At 51.8% G+C, this 17,683-nt stretch overlaps 1 protein-coding gene and 2 long non-coding RNA genes across 6 annotated transcripts; 1 reads left to right on the top strand and 2 right to left on the bottom strand.

Annotated features, from left to right (window-relative positions):
• Window positions 1–1,367: 1,367 nt before the first annotated feature.
• LOC120660719 (very-long-chain aldehyde decarbonylase GL1-1) lies at window positions 1,368–8,840 on the bottom strand. Its single transcript, XM_039939346.1, has 9 exons — window positions 8,584–8,840; window positions 8,235–8,455; window positions 7,865–8,100; window positions 7,520–7,739; window positions 6,674–6,795; window positions 2,773–3,026; window positions 2,566–2,673; window positions 2,267–2,473; window positions 1,368–2,128 (listed from the first exon to the last, which is right to left on the bottom strand). Exons 1-9 carry the CDS (start codon window positions 8,635–8,637, stop codon window positions 1,688–1,690), a joined length of 1,863 nt encoding a protein of 620 aa, XP_039795280.1. The 5' UTR covers window positions 8,638–8,840; the 3' UTR covers window positions 1,368–1,687.
• Window positions 8,841–11,602: 2,762 nt separating this feature from the next.
• LOC120660718 lies at window positions 11,603–13,592 on the top strand. The gene is made up of 3 exons (XR_005669711.1): window positions 11,603–11,982; window positions 12,212–12,300; window positions 12,827–13,592. It is a non-coding gene; the product is annotated as an uncharacterized LOC120660718 (long non-coding RNA).
• A 1,039-nt stretch (window positions 13,593–14,631) lies between these two features.
• On the bottom strand, window positions 14,632–17,083 carry LOC120660717. 4 transcript variants are annotated; one of them, XR_005669710.1, is made up of 4 exons: window positions 16,943–17,083; window positions 16,526–16,856; window positions 15,767–15,912; window positions 14,632–15,076 (listed from the first exon to the last, which is right to left on the bottom strand). It is a non-coding gene; the product is annotated as an uncharacterized LOC120660717 (long non-coding RNA). The 4 variants fall into 4 exon arrangements; XR_005669709.1 differs by having other exon boundaries at window positions 15,767–16,856; XR_005669708.1 differs by having other exon boundaries at window positions 14,632–15,912.
• Between the last annotated feature and the right edge of the window lie 600 nt (window positions 17,084–17,683).

Genomic DNA, 17,683 nt, shown 5'->3' with positions numbered 1-17,683 from the left:
CTTCTCTCTTTCTATCCATTCTTTCCTAGCCACAAGATCCACATACATGAGAAGATCCTAGCCACTCATGAATTAAAGGGGAAAGGGAAAAATCAATCTACTGGAGCACATCTCCCCAATAAACTAAAATTGTGATGGGGGATTCCCCTATAAGATGAGAAAGAGGAAAAAAGAAAATCAATCTATTGAAGTTGCTCTAAGGTAGGATACTTTGAAGTTTTTCAGTCTTGCCTGTTTCCATGAGTTATTATTTTCTGACTTAAACGGAATTGAAAGCAAGACAATAGACTTACAGAAATAATGTTGTAGCCTGCTGTTATTTTCTTTTTTTTATCATGCATACCTGTATTTAAGCTAAGGAAAACATACACATACAAGCACACCGTACAGAAATACAGAGGACAACTGCTCCATCCTACTAACAGAAAGGGTCACTAGCAAAATAGAAATTACAAAAAGGTCCCTAGACCCTTTCCAGGCCGAGGAATAAATCCCCACCGCCACCGCCGGACGCCAGCGCCGTACGCCGCCGGTGACCCCGAGGCCGAAAGGAGCTCCATCGCACGCAGGCTTTGGCAAACCGCAGAAGACACCCGCCAGCAGGGACGAGCTGAAGCCAATGTTGTTCGTCCATCGGTCGGGGACACACCCCGAGCACCCTCGGCCATGGATCCAAGCTCGCCGAAGACGACGGCCGCCGCCCCGGGACGCTCGAGCTCGATCCATCCTCCTGACAACCGCAGCACCCGCAGCCTCCACCGCACCTGGACAACACGAGATCGATAGCAGCCGCCGCCAGCGAGGACGACGCGCCGCCACCGAGGACGACGCGCCGCCACCGACCGACTCCTATACAAATCTCCGAGCAAGGGAGACCTACCTCCACAGGCTCGCCGTCGGCGCCGGAGTAGAGCACCAACGGGGCGAGGACGAATTGGGGAGGACCTTATTCCACGAACACGCCGCCGCGACACCGCCGCCGGGAAACAAATCCTAACCCTAAGCCAACTGGAACCACCGCCTCCGACCGGCAAAAGCACAACGATCCTCAGCACCTCGCGAAGCCAGGGGGCCATCGGAGGTGTGGAAGACCGCCGGCTCCGCCGGCGGGGAACGAACGCTCGCTCTCGCCCCTCTCAAACAGTAGCCTGCTGTTATTTTCGTACCTATACATACATGTGCTCCAGCATATGTCGCGGCGTCGGCAGCAGCTGCTGGAGGAGGCTTTGGCTCTGCAGGCTGTGGGAGTTGGGCTTTTCAATTTGCTGAGATGGGCTCACTTCTCGTTTTTCATGGCCCATATAGAAATGAAACGGTATCTGTCGAGTAGCAGCAAATGCAATTATGCTTGTGCAGATGACATTCCATTTCTCACGTATCATGGTATGTATTCTCCCTCCTATTTTCCACATTATATATTTTCTCATGTATCGTAGTATGTATATAGTTTGCAGTATACATATTTTTGAAAGAAAAGAAAAAGAATAATTGGAACAACAAAATGAATAGCCAGGAACCAACCAACAACCAACCACACACCCCGGCCGGATGATAATGATGATGATGGTAGACTTAATTTGAAGCGACACAAAGGGGGGAAGGTAACAACAAAGCCATGCCGTGCCTTTCCGGTCTGGTCCGGCCCCTCCAATAAACAACAAGGCGCCCGACCGATCGAGCCGGCGGATCATGCGGGCCGGAGGCCGTGCCTGAGGGCGGCCTCCCAGACGACGTCGATGCGGTCGACGTCGATGGCGCCGACCTCGTGGTGCGCGTAGCCCTCGAGGAAGTGCACGACGCCGCCGGCGTGGCACGCGTGCACGACCCCGCGCTCGAGCGAGTACTCGCAGGCGCCGAGGCCCTGCACGTCCTTGGGCAGGCGCATGGCGGCGAGCTTGCCGTAGGTGCAGTCCCGGCGGAAGCCGATGATGGGCGGCACCACGAACTGGTGGAAGTGCGTGCCCGGCGGCGCCCACCGCTGCTCCCGCGGCGACAGCCACTTGCCCACGATCCACGTCCGGCAGTGCTGCGCCGACCGGTACTTGGTCACCTGCACCAGGTACTGCTGGAACTCCGCCGGCGCCTCCTTCTGGATCTTCTGGAACCGCTCCGTCGACAGCGTCATCATCTGCGTGCATGCGAGTCAAATCGTCAGTTGCATTGGGTCGATCGGGCGATGGATGGAGACGCATGTCGCGCGCACGAAGACGCACACGGACAGCGTGCCGCTCCGGCCCGTCGGCAATAATCATAAACGTGCACGTACCATGACGCGGACCCTCTTTTTGCAGAGGTAGAGCGCGATGGCCCGGCCGAGCTTGGAGGTGGCGCCGGTCATGAAAACCTCCGACGTGCCCTCGGGGATCTCGCTCAGGATCACAGCCGCCGTCAGCGTGTTGCCGTGGACGACGCGCACGCGCAGGTCCGGGTGCTTGTTCACGAACAGCGTGCCGCCGCCGTTGAGCGCCTCGTTCTGTGCGTGGCACAAAGCCGTCATCGTCAGTTTATTAGCATGACAATGATAGCACAAAACCAACCAACCAAGCACAAGTAGTAGTTAGTTACCTTGTTGAGAGCTGCAAGGCTGAGGACCTTGACGCCCATCTTGTCGGCCCTCAGGATGGCGAGCTCGATCTGCTTGTTGATGCCATCCTTGGCAAACGGCAGGAAGTACTGCAGGCAGGCAGGCATGGCGTTTTTCATGATTTCATCTCACCAGACCGTACGCACTCTGGAACTATTTCCGAATCTGAAGTTGAGGCAGACACGGACCTGGAAGCCGTATCTCGGCACGGCCCACATCTGGTGCAGGTGGCCGCGCAGGTTGTAGCAGGAGATGACGAAGGTCTTGGACCAGACCCACATGGCGAGCATGACGAGGAAGGCGAAGGGCCACATGGGCAGCAGGAAGAGCTGCACGGAGAAGGGCGTGGACGCGAAGGTCCGCAGCACGAAGGGCACGTGCAGCGACTGCATCACGTCCACCACGTGCGCCAGGAACACGAAGTCCGGCACCTCGTCCACCCCTGCCATCGTTTCGATCACGATCAGGAGGCAAAACCGTCGGCGTCGGGACGGATCATCGGCATCCCGTCCCCGCCGGACAGGAGGAGCGTTGCCCATTGCGGGTTTAATTTAATTCCCATCCGTCCCCGCTCGCTCCCCTAACTTGACATGGCAGCTACTGCTAGCTTGCTAGTGGCGGCGGCGACCCCGCCATGCCATGCCGTGTCATGCCATCCCCGCCGCACAGCTCGGGCGGCGACACCTGGGCGACACGGGCCGGCGCACGTCGCTGGCCCGGCGGTTGGCCGCTGCTTGCCGCCACTTGCCAGCAAGGCATCGACACCATCCAATCCAACCACGTCGCCGCGCGGCGCGCCCCCGAAAGTCACGCGTGCTCGACGGCCGGCCCCAGCCGCCAACACACGCCAGGTCCGGCGACGGGACAGGAGGGAATTATGGAAAGGAAATGATTATTATTGGGACGCGCAGTTGGCGGTGGCGGTGGCGGCGACGCGACGGCGGCGAGTAGGGAAGGGCCCGTCGCCGCCAGGCTGCTAGCGCCTTGAATGCGGCGGGAGGGCGCATCCCATCCGCCGGACATTGACCGGGGATTATTGGATTGGAGAACGCGCAACAGTGGGGGGACTCCCGTCTCTTGGCCGGAGGACGAGCCCGCGTCCCTCTCGGCGCGCGCTGTCCTCCACGGGATTTGGCCATCGAGGCCCTGTTTGTTTTCCAGTAGCATAGCATACCACACATTTCCCGAGAAAAGAATCTTCAATGCATGGAGTACTAAATGAAGTTTATTTGCAAAACCTTTTCACGGATGGGTGTAACTTTTCACGACGAATCTAATGATAGTAATTAATCGATGATTGGCTACAGTGATGCTACAGTAACCATCCTCTAATCGTGCGGTCAAAGACCTCATTAGGTTCGTCTCGCTAAGTAGTACAGCGCTGTGGAGTTAGTTTTGTAAATTACCTTTATTTAGTACCCTTAATTATTGGTCAAAGTTTTTGTGCTACTTGTGCTAGGGCAAACCAAACAGGGCACTCGATGGCCCAATCCCGGCGAGGAATCGATTGAGGGGGCTGCGTCGCGCAATCATGAGGAGCTAGCTAGTGCCTCTCCGCCAGAGAATTTCTAAGCTTGGGTTCACAAACGAGCAGAGCAGAAGCTTCTAGTTCGATGTGAACGTTGCCTAGCGCATACAGGCTGTGTTCCATTCCCCCAAACTCCTCCAAACTTTCCAAACTTTCCGTCACATCGAAATCACACCGAAACATTAAATATAGCAAATGACTCATGCATGGAGTACTAAATATAAGTAAATAAAAAAATTGATTACATAGTTTTGATGTACGTTGCGAGACGAATCTTTTGAGCTTAGTTAGCCTATAATAGGACAATATTTACCACAAACAAACGAAAAATGATACATTATGCTACAGTGTCCGATGTGACCTTTTCTACCAGATTTTCGCGGATCTAAACACACCCATAGATAGCTGTCGTCTCTAACGGCCTCTAGCCTTGTTTGGTTTCATTTGCGCTACTCGTGCTACAAAGAAATCTTGCATGTATGAAGTGCTAAATAAAGTTTATTTGCAAAAAAATTTCACGGATGAGTGCAATTTTTCGCGACGAATCTAATGATAGTAATTAATCGATGATTGGCTACAGTAATGCTACAGTAACTAACCTTTAATCGTGCGGTCAAAGACCTCATTAAATTCGTCTCGCGAAATAGCGCAAGGGTTGTGAAGTTAGTTTTGTAAATTGACTTTATTTAGTACTATTAATTATTGGTCAAAATTTATGCTACTTGTGCTACTGCACAAACCAAACAGAGCCTCTATTTGTTTGACGTGGAAGAGCGAGCACAAGAAAAAGGAACGCGCTAGCTTCTGCCTCCATATTCTTTCATGCCGTACAGCTCGTAACTTTTCCTTTTTTATAAAATAATCTATTTCCTCTCATTGCCATGTTGACGATCTCGCGGAGCCGTTGGGACAGCCTAACACAAACAGATGCCTCTCCCAACCGTCCAAGCTACAGTGTAGTTAGGTCCTTTACGTCGTCTACAGCTACGTTGCAGCAGACTCCTGTAGATAAGTACCACAGGAGCAGCCTCCCTCAGGATTCCCGCGTTTTGAATCTAAAACCAACCTAACAAACCAACCCTTAAATGTGATCTAACTGAATTTACTGTTGGAACAATTTTTTGTACAGCATTTTTTAATTATTCCAGCAACAAACAAAAATTGTTTTAGAACAAAAAAGTTATTCCACAACAAAAAAAATGTTACATCTTATGTAATAGTTTGACTACTAATCACACATGTGATTCCTAACATTTGCCAGGCGGCCTGCATATGACTTGTTTTGACTTGATTTCGATTATCTATAAGTGACACGGATGCATCTTACTGTAGATACAGCTAATTAGTGTCGCGCTTTCCACGCTCACCCTTATGCATGTGTAGCCTGCTATAGGCTGCATGCGCTACAGGAGCCACGCCGGCCGGGCACGCTTTTGGTGAACCAACAATATCTAAGGGCTCTCGTTGCAAGGAACTTCCAATGGAAGCAACCGGGTGCATGCGTATCACGCCGCCGACGTAAAAAGAGGCCTTGCTGCTGTATACGGCGTTATCATTTTTCTTCTTTTGCAGGTTCAGTTGTTGGTTGGTGCTAGGTCGGCTTCGATTAGGGTTGTAGGGTTGGAGGTGTTCTCCCCCGTCCTGCTTCTGCTGTCTGTTTGTGTTGGTTGTTGGGTGTTGTCTGTGTTTTTTCAGTCTTTTCTCTGTTTTTAGTCCTTTGTGATCTTGTGCCGGTCAAGCGCTGTTTGATCGCATCAAGAATTGTCTGTAAACTGCTTCTTCTTAATGAAATACGTGCTCAGGCACGGTCGCGAAAAAAAATAAACTACTAACCCTATGCCGCGCCTCATCTTGGAGTCCTAGGGAGTCCTTGGAAGGGCCATCTTGGTCAGTGTGGTGGGAAGAAGAGAGTTGACAAGCAACAACTGGTCCAGATATCAAGTTTCTAAGTAGACGAAAGGTGTGATGGAATAATGTTTGTGCGAAGATGTAGCAAGTTTGGAGTGGAAACGAAGAAGAAGATTGAAGCTTAGCCTTCTAGCATTCTTGTTTTGTTTTCTAGCTTTTTCTCTTTGTTGTGTGAAATCCCTCATTTAAGGTTTAGAGTCTAAGAACTCTTGTAAGACTTTAGCTGTATATATTCATATGGGTATAGAGGTCGGGTTTAATCCTTTATCTAAAAAATGTCGCGCCTCATCTCAGTTTGAATGAACAACCAATTTCTTTTTCAGTACCAGCATATATATACTTGTATATACGCATATTTATAATTTACGTGCAAGTGACAATTTTTTAGATTTGCATTAGCAGTGTGTGTGTGTTGCATCATCGCTTGAAGGCCACCGCGGGCTAGTGGGGTAGCCCCTACTCTTCTACTAGTAGCTATACTAGTAGCTAGCTACTAGCACCCATCCTTTAGATAATGCCAGTAGAGGGGAGGTCCAATCCAACTCTCTCAAAGTCCTATAGCTACCGAGTAGTAGTCGATTAGTTTGGTGACATGTCACGCGCAAGACACACACACAAAAGAAAACAGAGATGTAGATTAGCAGTGTCCGTACCTGCGCTCGTCTTCTCCTGCATCTCCCAGGAGCGGGCGTCGAGCGTGCCGCCCAGGAGATCAAACAGCGGCATGAACAGGCAGAAGTTGGCCTCCCTCTTGGTGTGGTGGATCACGTGGTACCTGCACGCACCAGCGCGACACGCGCACGGTATCAAAAAAGGGCTGCAATGATCCGAAGCTAGCTACGGTCGAGCATGCTGCAAGCGTGTCCAGTTATCTTTCAGCACGTGATTCCAGAGCAACGAGCTATAGAGTTAGTAGGTGGTTAGGAAGCTGGCTAGCCAGCTGCTGGGCAGATCCATCGTCGCTAAAAGCGAGCTGCGGAGCTGCCTCTCTCCGGTCGGCACCGTACGGGTTCAGAGTACGTTTCAAGCGGTTGCACGCTGCTGGCTGCCTGACAGCTACGTCTCGTCGCATATGCTGGTACTAGCTAGGAGTGCTAGCTCCCTCCATACGCACGCATGCTCGTTCCTCCGGCAGACAGAAGCACAATTTGATCACACTGACAGTGAGTTCAGGGCTAGACAAGGAGGATTAACGTTTGAGCGGTTGTACGTGCGTGTCAGCTAGCTCGTGGCACCGGCCTGTATGCATAGCTGCTGCATGCGGTTGCGGTGCACGCACGCACGCATCGAATGCAATCGCCATCGATCGAGATCCTTCTCTCCCTTGCATTGGCAGTTGGCTGGCTCAAGCGATGGCCTACCAGCAGTTGCACCCATCTCACCAAAAGGCGGAAGAATCAGATCGTGTGCATGCATGCGCACGGTAAAGAAAGAAACGGCGGGGATGACATGTACTGGGAGAAGATCGAGGGAGGGAGGGAGGGAGTAGTGGCACGTACGTCGGGGTGTAGATGAGGTATCTGAGGACTGGGATCGCCCGGAAGGGCTTGCTGGGGAAGACCTCGACGTTGCAGTGGCCCATGGCGCGGAGGCCGTCGAACGCCAGCGCGCAGCCGAAGGCCAGCGCCACGGAGCCGCACCCCGCGGCGCACGCGGCCGCCAGCGGCAGCGCCATCAGCGCGCCGACCACCAAGCTCTCCAGCGGGGTCGCCAACCCGGCTGCACACATATATCATCTATCGTGTCAGAGGATGATCAGGACCGGAGCCATGCATTCTGATCGATCGCCGCCGATGTCCTTGCTCGCGACCGACGGGTAGTACGGTGCGAGAGCAGGCAGGTACCTGTGAATGGCTGGGGCACCCTGCTGGAGTGGTGCAACGAGTGGTAGCGGGCGTAGAGGCTGTCGCTGGCGTGGAGCGCCCGGTGCGCCGCGTAGAAGAGCGGCTCGGTGGCCGCGACGTGGGCGAGGAGCGCGACGGCGAACCCGCGGGAGTCCCAGAGCGGGAGGTGGCGCAGCGGCGGGAACGCGTACAGCGCCGTGGCCGCCATCAGGGCCTGCATGATCAAGAAGTTGTCCCTGCAGCGCAGCATGCACACGGCCGGCCGGCTCTGGTTGGTTAATTGGCGGCCGGAGAAAAACGATCCAGCGTTGCTTGCAGCGAGCGGATCGGGATTCCGATCCTTTTCCTGCGACGTACAGTACATACGTACCAGTCCCACTCCCTGTCGATCTGCTCGAAGTCGACGCCGTCGCGGACGACGCGGCGCCGGCGCGTGGCGAAGAGCATGTTGCTGAAGGAGCTCCAGAGCTGGTAGGTGAGCGCCCGGAGGCCGAAGAGGACGAGCAGGAGGAGGACCCACCGGTCGGGGCTCGCCGCCTCCCACGCCCGCGACGCCGCCGCCTTGCCGACCAGCGGCCCGTACAGCACGTACTGCAGGCGAAGAGGGGGAGGAGGAGGAGCCCATCAATCGGGCATCGGCATGGCTCTAGCGCATGCAGCGCGCGGCGGCGGCGTTTGCGCTCGCACCCCCGGGAGAACAGGAGAAGAAAGGCACATACCTTGTAGAAGCCGAGGTTGTCCCACGGCCAGGAAGCCAGGAACGCGGCACCCATGTCGGCCCTGCTCCTCTCGATCAGCTCGCCCCCCCGCCCGGCGCCCTGCTCTGTTCTGCTGTGGGCGAGGCCGCGAGGAGCCGTGAGAGTTTGAAGAATATTTGGAAGGCGTGCGACACGGCCAGGCCAGACCAGGTGGTTGGTTCTGTTTCGGAGGCGAACGCCGGTGCTCGACTCGTCCTTGCTTGTGGTGTCTGGGTCTCTGGGTCATGCGCGCTGCCTCGCCGGCGTGGATTTATACATGTAACGTGGTCGCCAAGGGAGGCAACTGGAGGCAGGAAGGACACGCGGGAACAGGGACGCCGAGGCGAGCCGAAGACCGCTGCATCCTTCTCCAATCCAGCCGCCCCACCGGCCCCGGCTCCCCACCCCCACCTAGCTGGAGTTACGGCGCCGGGCTCCACCGGCCGGAAACCCGACGGGATCGCGACGGCGTCGTGCGTCGCGTGTCGTGTAAATTCCTGCGACATATCCAGGAGGCGTCGCCATGAAATGAAGGCCATCCTGCCGGGTAACGGAAGTGGCACGAGATGGCGCCGTGCTGGTACGGAAGGCGGTGTTGGTGTAAGACACTCTTCGGAGCGAAGTCTTTAAAGAGATGGCAAAGGATGTAATAATGGCACGAAAATCAAAGCAAAAGTCACAACAGCTCGAGTAGCGGAAGGCGAAGTCTTTAAAGAGATGGCAAAGGACGTAATAATGGCACGAAAATCAAAGCAAAAGTCTTTTCTCTATATTTCATAATGAATTCTACAATTACAGGGGGGCTATTTATAGCCCACGAACTCAACTACTCTCTAGACAAAATTCCCTCACTACCCCATAACGGCCAGCATCTTGGAATATTCTTTGTGCAAAAAACGTAATGATATAACACTCGACACAATCTAGTGGAGTTACAGCTGTACACCCCGTACAGAATTCTGACAGTGGGGCCGTCTCACTTCGCGCCTCTTCGTGGCCGAGGCCTTCGTTCCTATCGGCGAAGGAGCTGCCGGAACCGCTTCGCCGTTTGTCCCTTCGGCCCGCGTGCCGTCCCTTCGCTCTGCTTGTTGCCTCTTCGCTTCTCTTCGGGCTGTTTCGGTCAATTCCGGCCTTCGCTAAGTTCACTTCGTAGATCGTCCGCCTCCTCGCTCGTTGCCGGTCGCCTTCGCCGATGGCCTTCGCTGTACTCGAAGGTGGCGTCCCCAACAAGCGGCGGCATGCCGGAACAGCAAGTTTGGTTCCCGAATCGGCGTACGCGCGCCCACGGAGAAGAGGCGGCGGGCGGCGGCTTCGGGCGGTTGCAACGGTCGCGCGCACGCGACTCCCGTGCGCAGCCAGCGGTCGGTGCCGTCGCCGCGCGGTGCGACGCCGTCGGCGTCGGAGGTGTGGGCGGTCTTCGTCGGCCCCGCGATCTGCGCACGTGCGGCTAAGGGTCTGAGGAAGGAGGAGGACGCTGACCCGCCGGGCGGTCGGGTCGGCCGGGGTGGGGCGGCTGTGGTTGCGTGCAGCATTCGCCGGCATTAATTCGGCCCGCAGGCAGGCGGACGGGTGGGGCTGAGAGGAGAGAAGCCATGGCTGCAGGCCAGCCGCCCGGGGCGCCGAGCCAGCCAACAATCCGACCGGGCACCGGGGGCGGGTCGCGACCTCGCGGGTGCACGAGTCCTCCATCTGGTCGCATCGGCATTGAAGGCGCGGGCGCGGAGCTTTCCAGCGCTACCGGTGGCCAGCGCCGGCCGCTTGGAAAGTTCGAAGCCGCAACAAGCCAGTAGCAGAGGGCCCCTGTGCTGTGTGAGTGTGTGTCCCTGCTGGCTGCTGCTGCTGGGTGCTGGCGTCGGGGGACGGACACCGGGACACGGGCCTCACGTCCTGGCGCACGGCGCCGCGGCCGTCGGGCGCGGTCGTCATGCCTTCACGGGCACGCCTGGGCGGCGGACGTTCTCGCCGCCTGTACCTGTACGTGCCCACCGGGTACAGGCGGGAGTGTACCCGTCCACGGACGGCTGCGAGAAGGTCGGACTTATACGGACGCATCATGCAGGGCGCCGGCACCGGCAGCGCATCTATTCTGACCTCGCGTGTGTACCCGGGGATGACGAAGCCGTGCGGTGCGGAACAGGAGAGGGGAAGTGAGCATCTCCAAGATTGCTTAAAATGTAGAGTACAAAAATTCTGGTTTTAGTAGCTTGTCAAAAATTATTGGGAGTAAAAAACCTCCTCCTCCAACAGTTCCTAAAACCTACATTAACAAAATGATTAAATGCTGCCACATCATCAACAGGTAGGCCTAGATCTTGATTTTTTTCACATGAACAATATCGCCGCTGGCTGCTCACATTATTTTTTTTTTCTCGCCGCGCGCCTCGTCTGATAATTGCCTGGCAATATTGGTCCTCCATGACAGCGGCATCTCGTCACCCTCGTCTGCTTAGCGATGGCTATTGCTAATGACTTGTCTGTTTCCCCCTAGGTCGAATAGTGACCGAAACCTCTCCTTTTCGTTCCGAGTACCATGACAGAAACCCATTTCGCAAATCATTTTTTTAAACAAGAACTCGGCCACGCATGATTGGGTCGGTCGGCGCCACGACACGGAAAATTCGTGGTAGCTGTACGCAAATTAAATTTTATCGAGTCGAACAATTCAGAGGCTGTCCGCGATCAACCGCCCTGAAAAGAGCGCGGAACCACCACGCATTACTACTCGTCGCGCCCCGGCTTTGATTGCGTGGGTGGGGGGAGCGCGCGCAGGTGAGGAGAGCGCTACGGCCACCGGCGCGCTTCGCTCTCCGTGGGTGGCTCTCGCAGCCCCATCATTTTCTGGGCAGGCGCCGCGCCGGACGGCGGGCTGTTGCGCGTCGTTGGCGCGATGGGATGCGTGGCTGGTTGGCAAGTGGGGATGGGATGCGAGTTCGGGCATAGAAACAACGGAAATGTGTTGTGGGGTGTACATACTGAGGAGAGCTTATCCGAACCGTCCAGGTGGCGCTTTGAGATGTGCGCTTTCTCTCTGCCCCCCAGGCGCTCCTTCATCCGCCGCATACCCAACACTCCTCCGCGCCCGACGCCCCCATCCACCGCACAGTCCAGCAGTTCCTCTGACCCCGGAGCTTCCTCCTCCTTTGACGGCGAGATCCATCTCCCCTGCTGCCCTCCGGTTAGCTTTCTCCCCATTCGGCGGCGGCGCATTCCCTGAACAAGGTCGATGGATCTCGCCGGTCACCCCCGCTCTCCCGGATCTCGGCAAGAGAGAACCGCAACTGCGCACTTCGGCGCCGCGCTCCCCGGTGCCGTGTCCTGTAATTTTCCCTTCCGACGCCGCACTCCTCATCACCGTGTATTGACAATCTCATTCTGGCGGAGGTAGCGCTTTCCTCCTTGTCTCCGATCATATACACGCACTGGCCCCTGGCCTCCCTACCATTTTGGATCTTGAACAACATTCTTTGGCTGACTGTTGCATTCTTATCCGTTTACATCCCCTAACCGGCTACCCGGAGCTTCGATGCCAGTGCTAGCTTCCTACTTTCTGCCGGGTTGTGTGTAAGTATTTTGCTAATAAGCAGAATGTTAACCAATCTTTCACTCGCAGGTATGCAACTTATGGATATGGGAGGATGTTTTGAACCAATATGTATGCGATGTCGCCAGCCTGCTTACTGCTACATTGTCAATCAGCAGGTATGCCTTCAATGTCAAGTACGAGTTTTGCCCTGCGTACAGACGTGTTATTAGTTACCATTACCCCTGAGTACTAAATGTTAGCAGATATGCCTTGCATGGACCTCTGGTTGATGTTAGCCGACCCAAATGTCGCAGATATGTAAGCTAAGCATCCTTTTGTCGAATATCATGTGCCACCAAGATGGGCAAATGAAGAAAATCCCCATGTTATAATGTTAATTCAGCTTGTGCACCACATATGTTGTTAGTTGTATAACTGAAACCAACATTTGAACTACATGCTAGTCATTCCATAATTAGATAACCATTTAGGCAAGGATTCGCCATGCTAGCTAGTAGCACTACTCACTATTTATCCTGAAATTCCTGCTTGTGCTTTCTAATACTTTACTTAACTATACATGGAGTAGTTACATAGTACTACTTTGTTACTACACTACTTATATCTTGTGAGTTCTACTAAGCAATTCAAGTTTCAAGTTCTAGCTGTTGTAAATTTCTGACAATATTTTTTTATTGAAAGGAAAAGGATGGTAGTATTGGGTACAATGAGCATGCAGCTTGAAAAACAAGGATGTGACAGATTTAGCACAAGTTGTGTTTTCATAAGCACTTGGTGATCAAAAATATATTTCGGATTGCCTATTTCTTCAACACAGAGCTAGACTTTTACGAAGTGGTTTAGGTTGCATGTCCTGTAACACAAGGTTTCATTTTCTGATGGCAAGTATGGTTTGGACCGGTGTTGCATGGGATCATGTATTTACTTGCAAAGAATTGTTCTTCTCATGTTGTGTATGTTTCATATTTTGTATAGGGAAACCAGACTATGTAGGAATATATGATACAAATAAAAACAATATAATTTTTTGTGCATCTTGTTGTCAATTGTGGCTTTGTACAACAAGTTTGGGAGAGGGTCAGAATCTGGACAGATGACCTTGACACCTTGTTAAGGTCTCCACTGATGAGTCTGATGTGCTGGACTGGTGGCAGAAGACTTTAGCAGGCTTACCAAAGAAACTAAGAAGATTGAAGTCTGCCATCATGATGTACAGAGCATGGAATATTTGGAAGATGTGGAATTGGCATATTTTTTACCATCATCAGTTGGATGTGGTGCATGTCTTCGTGCGTAAGATGGCTTGTGGTGCACCTGAGCTCTCACTACCCTCATGATTAGTGTTTTCTTTTTCAGAGTGTACGAGTCTTTGCTTGTTTATGTAATCACAACATTGTAAGAATTAGCTTGCTTCTCCTTAAATGACAATTGTAAATTGTAATGCTGACTTTCAGATGCTAAGGCCTTGTTTAGATCCCAAAACGTAAAATGCAAAATTTTTGTAAATCGTTTGCATGGTGTACTAAATGTAGTCAAAAAATAAATCACATTACACAAATGGACTGTAAATCGCGAGACGAATCTAATGAGCCTAATTATGATGTGATTAGACACTTAATTGCTACAGTAAATATGTTATAAATGATGGATTAATTAGGCTCATTAGATTCGCCTCGTAGTTTACAGACGAGATTTGTAATTAGTTTTGTGATTAGTCTACATTTAATACTTCAAATATTGAAGATTCTCTTCAAAAAACGTAAAAATGCAAAATACAAAGTGATCTAAACACACCCTAAGTATGATATGTTGAATAAGTGGTAGAGTTTGATAATATGAAATGTGCTCTGTAATGTTTGCACTGCAAATTAAAATGTTTCAGATGATTTAAGCCCGTCATGGTCGCTTCAGCTATTGTAAGGTGTCGTTAGTAACGTGTGTGTGTGTGTGTGTGTAGGATGAGTTTTTTTCTACTGACGCGTATATCTACTACATCAGGATAGGTCCGCGCTTTAACCTTGGCGGGCGCTACTACCATGTCGGTGAAACCCGCTAATGTGGTTATGGTCCTACTAATCACTAGATCTGCGGCGCGTGGCTGGTTTGCATGGCCGAATTTATCTCCTAGATTTGCGAGACGATGAGTAGCACCCGTTTGAAAGAGAGTTGAAGCACACACATACATGTATAGGTGGAGTATGTGCATCTTCTAGTATGGGTTAATCTTGAGTATATATAAGCACATCATCAAGTATGAAAACGTATGAGTACACGTTTCAGGTCTGAAAGGAGGTAGTATATGCAAATCGATCAACGAGTATATGTATATACATTCACAAGAGAGTATGCACGTTTACATATATGCTGCCTACTGAGACGAGTATGTGCTGATACATGCTTAGGAGAGTATGTGCTAATACATGAATACGTGCTAATATCTGAATCGAAAATGTGTGCATGATCATGCCATAGGTCAAATGTCATCGTTGTACCTTTGGCTGCTCCAAGGTGCCATGAATGATTATCACTACAAATTTTCACCAAAATTGTCCTGTACAAACTTCAGTCAACAGCTTTACAATCAGAATTTGTGGTCACATCACTACTCTCTTTACTTTTGAGGATCTCTCATAACAGGACTGACAAAAAAAATCAGCTTTATAGATAAATGATGTAACCTCTCATACATGGAATAACACCTCACGGATTGGTATTTGCCTCTCACTGATGTGACCTGATGGAATAACAAAATCAACAGAAATTTGATCTGAAGGGTCATATGGTTCTTAGTGAAAGAAAGCCTGATGTTGATGTAAATTAGGTTGCAAGGGCTGCTGCTCATTACTCATTAGGGTATTACTGAAGAGGTGGCTTGCTCATAGCTCAGGCCATCGTTGACGGATGGGATGGAGTGTTGCAGATGACTTGTACCTACAACCAGAACATTTGCATAGTGATACAGAGATAAGTGAATACAAACATTTCACATTTTCAAAATGTGTTAAATCTATGATCAAATACAATAGATTGACCACATTTAACTAAAAATATTGTTGATGAGATGATAAATTAGTTTGCAAAATAAAGGGGAACAGAAGAATAACCTCAGTTTCTTATGTTGTGCCATAACGTTTGAACGAACTAGTGACAATAATTCACATAATAGTCTTGTTAAAGCAGAATAAGTAATGTGTTTATGTGTATACTTGAAATGCATATCCTTCTCTACTTTAGAAAGATTGGTTCACTGTGTATATTAAGTCATGGCATAGTTGAAATGGAACTGTTAGTAGTGCTCTAGTCCGAAATTTGGAAATTGACACTTCGTTAGCATCTCAACGAACTGGACAACAGTATTAGTGTTGCCAAAATTGAAGAAACATACATGAGTTCATCAATGCAAAAGGTTGGAGCAACTGGAATAGGATTTTGTCCTGGACGAACCCTAATAGAAATAACGATTATGTTGAGGTAATCTCACATATTCTGTTACTGGTGAGGGCAGAGCATACTCTACAGTCAGCTGCACCAAGAGATGCCAGTATAGTTGATGTGTATATTTTCTCGACATTGCCTACAAAAAGTTTTAGTTTGTACAAAGATGATCCTGAACTGGCATACCCAGACTCATCTCCACAGAGGGAGAAATCACTGTGGCCGCCATCAGGTCCAGGTGCCTCACCATCGCTACAGGCTACGTCAACCTGATCACAATTTGGCCACTGCTCATAAAGCTCAATGTCTTGCCCTTGCTTCGACGAAACCGGCTGCAGTAGTGCCCAAATGAGTATATACAACACCACACAGCAGCAGCTGATTAAAAGAAATGCTCAAGTGTGTCTGGATGGCACTGCTCAAAGTTGTTTTATGTGGCTAAAACTTGTTTTCATAGAGAAATGAACTACTGCTCAAAGTGAAAGTTTCTAAAGGACCACATACAGCAACAAATGATTTAAAAGAAATGTCTCTGCTCAAAGTTGTTTTATGTGGCTAAAACTTGTTTTCATAGAGAAATGAAGTACTGCTCAAAGTTAAAGTTTGTAAAGGACCACATACAGCAACAGATGATTTAAAAGATATGTCTCTGCTCAAAGTTGTTTTATGTGGCTAAGACTTGTTTTCTTAGAGAAATGAAGTACTGCTCAAAGTTAAAGTTTCTAAAGTACAACATACAGCAGCAGATGATTTAAAAGAAAAGATCTGCATCTGTGCAGGGTGCGGAGGGGAGCCGCGGCATCGATCAAATTACTGAAAGTTTGTAAATCACAACAAGCAGCATCAGGTGATTCGGAAACAATTGAGGAGCTAAACACATCCATCCTCTCCGGACTTGTAGATCTGCGTCTGGGAACGGTGCGAGAGGAGGGAGGTGGGACTGACCTGGATCTGCAGCTGGAGTTATAGCTGCACCGCAGGACCAGGCGAGAGTCGACGACTGATTCGAGATCCAAGGGAACCCCCTGGCGGAGGCTGAATCGGCCCACCATGAGCAACCCATGGTGCGCCATTGCCGCCGCCGACTCCGGAGCCCCCAGCATACAACCGCGGCTCTCGACGAGGGCGCCTCCAGCACCTGTGACCCGGGCGGCGGTGGGCGAGATCCGGCAAGCTCGGCCCCCTCCGGGCTGCCGCTCATCTTCCTACGCTCGGTCGAGGGTGGCAATGGCGCCGCTTTGGTCTGCAGCCGAGGCGGGGGGACGCGGGACACATCCTGGAGACGCGGCCAATATTTTTAGTACCGTATACCATCGTATATTCTATGCATTCTTGAAGTATATTGCACAACAAGTGGAATACCAGGGACTGCTGGTGCTGATCCCCAGGCCGCGGCCCGCCCGTGGAAGCGGCTTCAACGACCCAGATAAGCACATCCAGGGAGGTACGGAGTACTACACTCCAATTTACTGGGTCCTAGAAACAAGCGGCCGGGGCTCTTGAGAGCAGGTATTATGGTCGGCGTGGAGGTGGCTGAATCCGACGTGGAGTAGGAGAGAGATTGCGAGCGGGCGGTTCGGCAAACGCCCGCTGCGGCCGGCTGAGACGCGCGCAGACGCGCTGTGGCTTCCTTCTATTGGCTGACGGTGCTGCTGCAGCATTTAATCGCAGCCTCGTGCGCGCCTCCCCGCGCGCTTGCAGCCGGCCACGGGCTATATTTATAAAACTTGCTCTGACGACGACGACGGGTCTCGCGGAAGCCCAGAATCAGGAGTTGAAGATATTCGCTGCGGGGGAGAGAAGAAGAAAAGGAGGTCTGTGGGCACGGGTCACGCGGACCGGACCCATCAAGCGCCCGCCGCCGTGCAACAACACAACGGCAGGCCCAGATTCCGGCGAATGGCCGACGGCCCGCCGAACTGCTCCGCTGGCTGCTCCTGGCGCGCAACGTCGCACAGGACGCGGCGCTGGCGGTGGACCGTGGACGGATCCCGGGGACGCCGCCGCGCATCGGCGCAGGCAACTGCATTGTCCGACCGCCCATCATCGCTCGCACCACGGCAGGCATGCTTTACATGGCCTGCGTCCCCTTCGGTGGATCCA

This window comes from Panicum virgatum, chromosome 2N, assembly GCF_016808335.1.
Source record: "Panicum virgatum strain AP13 chromosome 2N, P.virgatum_v5, whole genome shotgun sequence".
Classification (NCBI taxonomy): Eukaryota; Viridiplantae; Streptophyta; class Magnoliopsida; order Poales; family Poaceae; genus Panicum; species Panicum virgatum.
The sequence above is the reverse complement of the archived record's forward strand: the minus strand, read 5'-3'. Positions and strand labels throughout refer to the sequence as shown.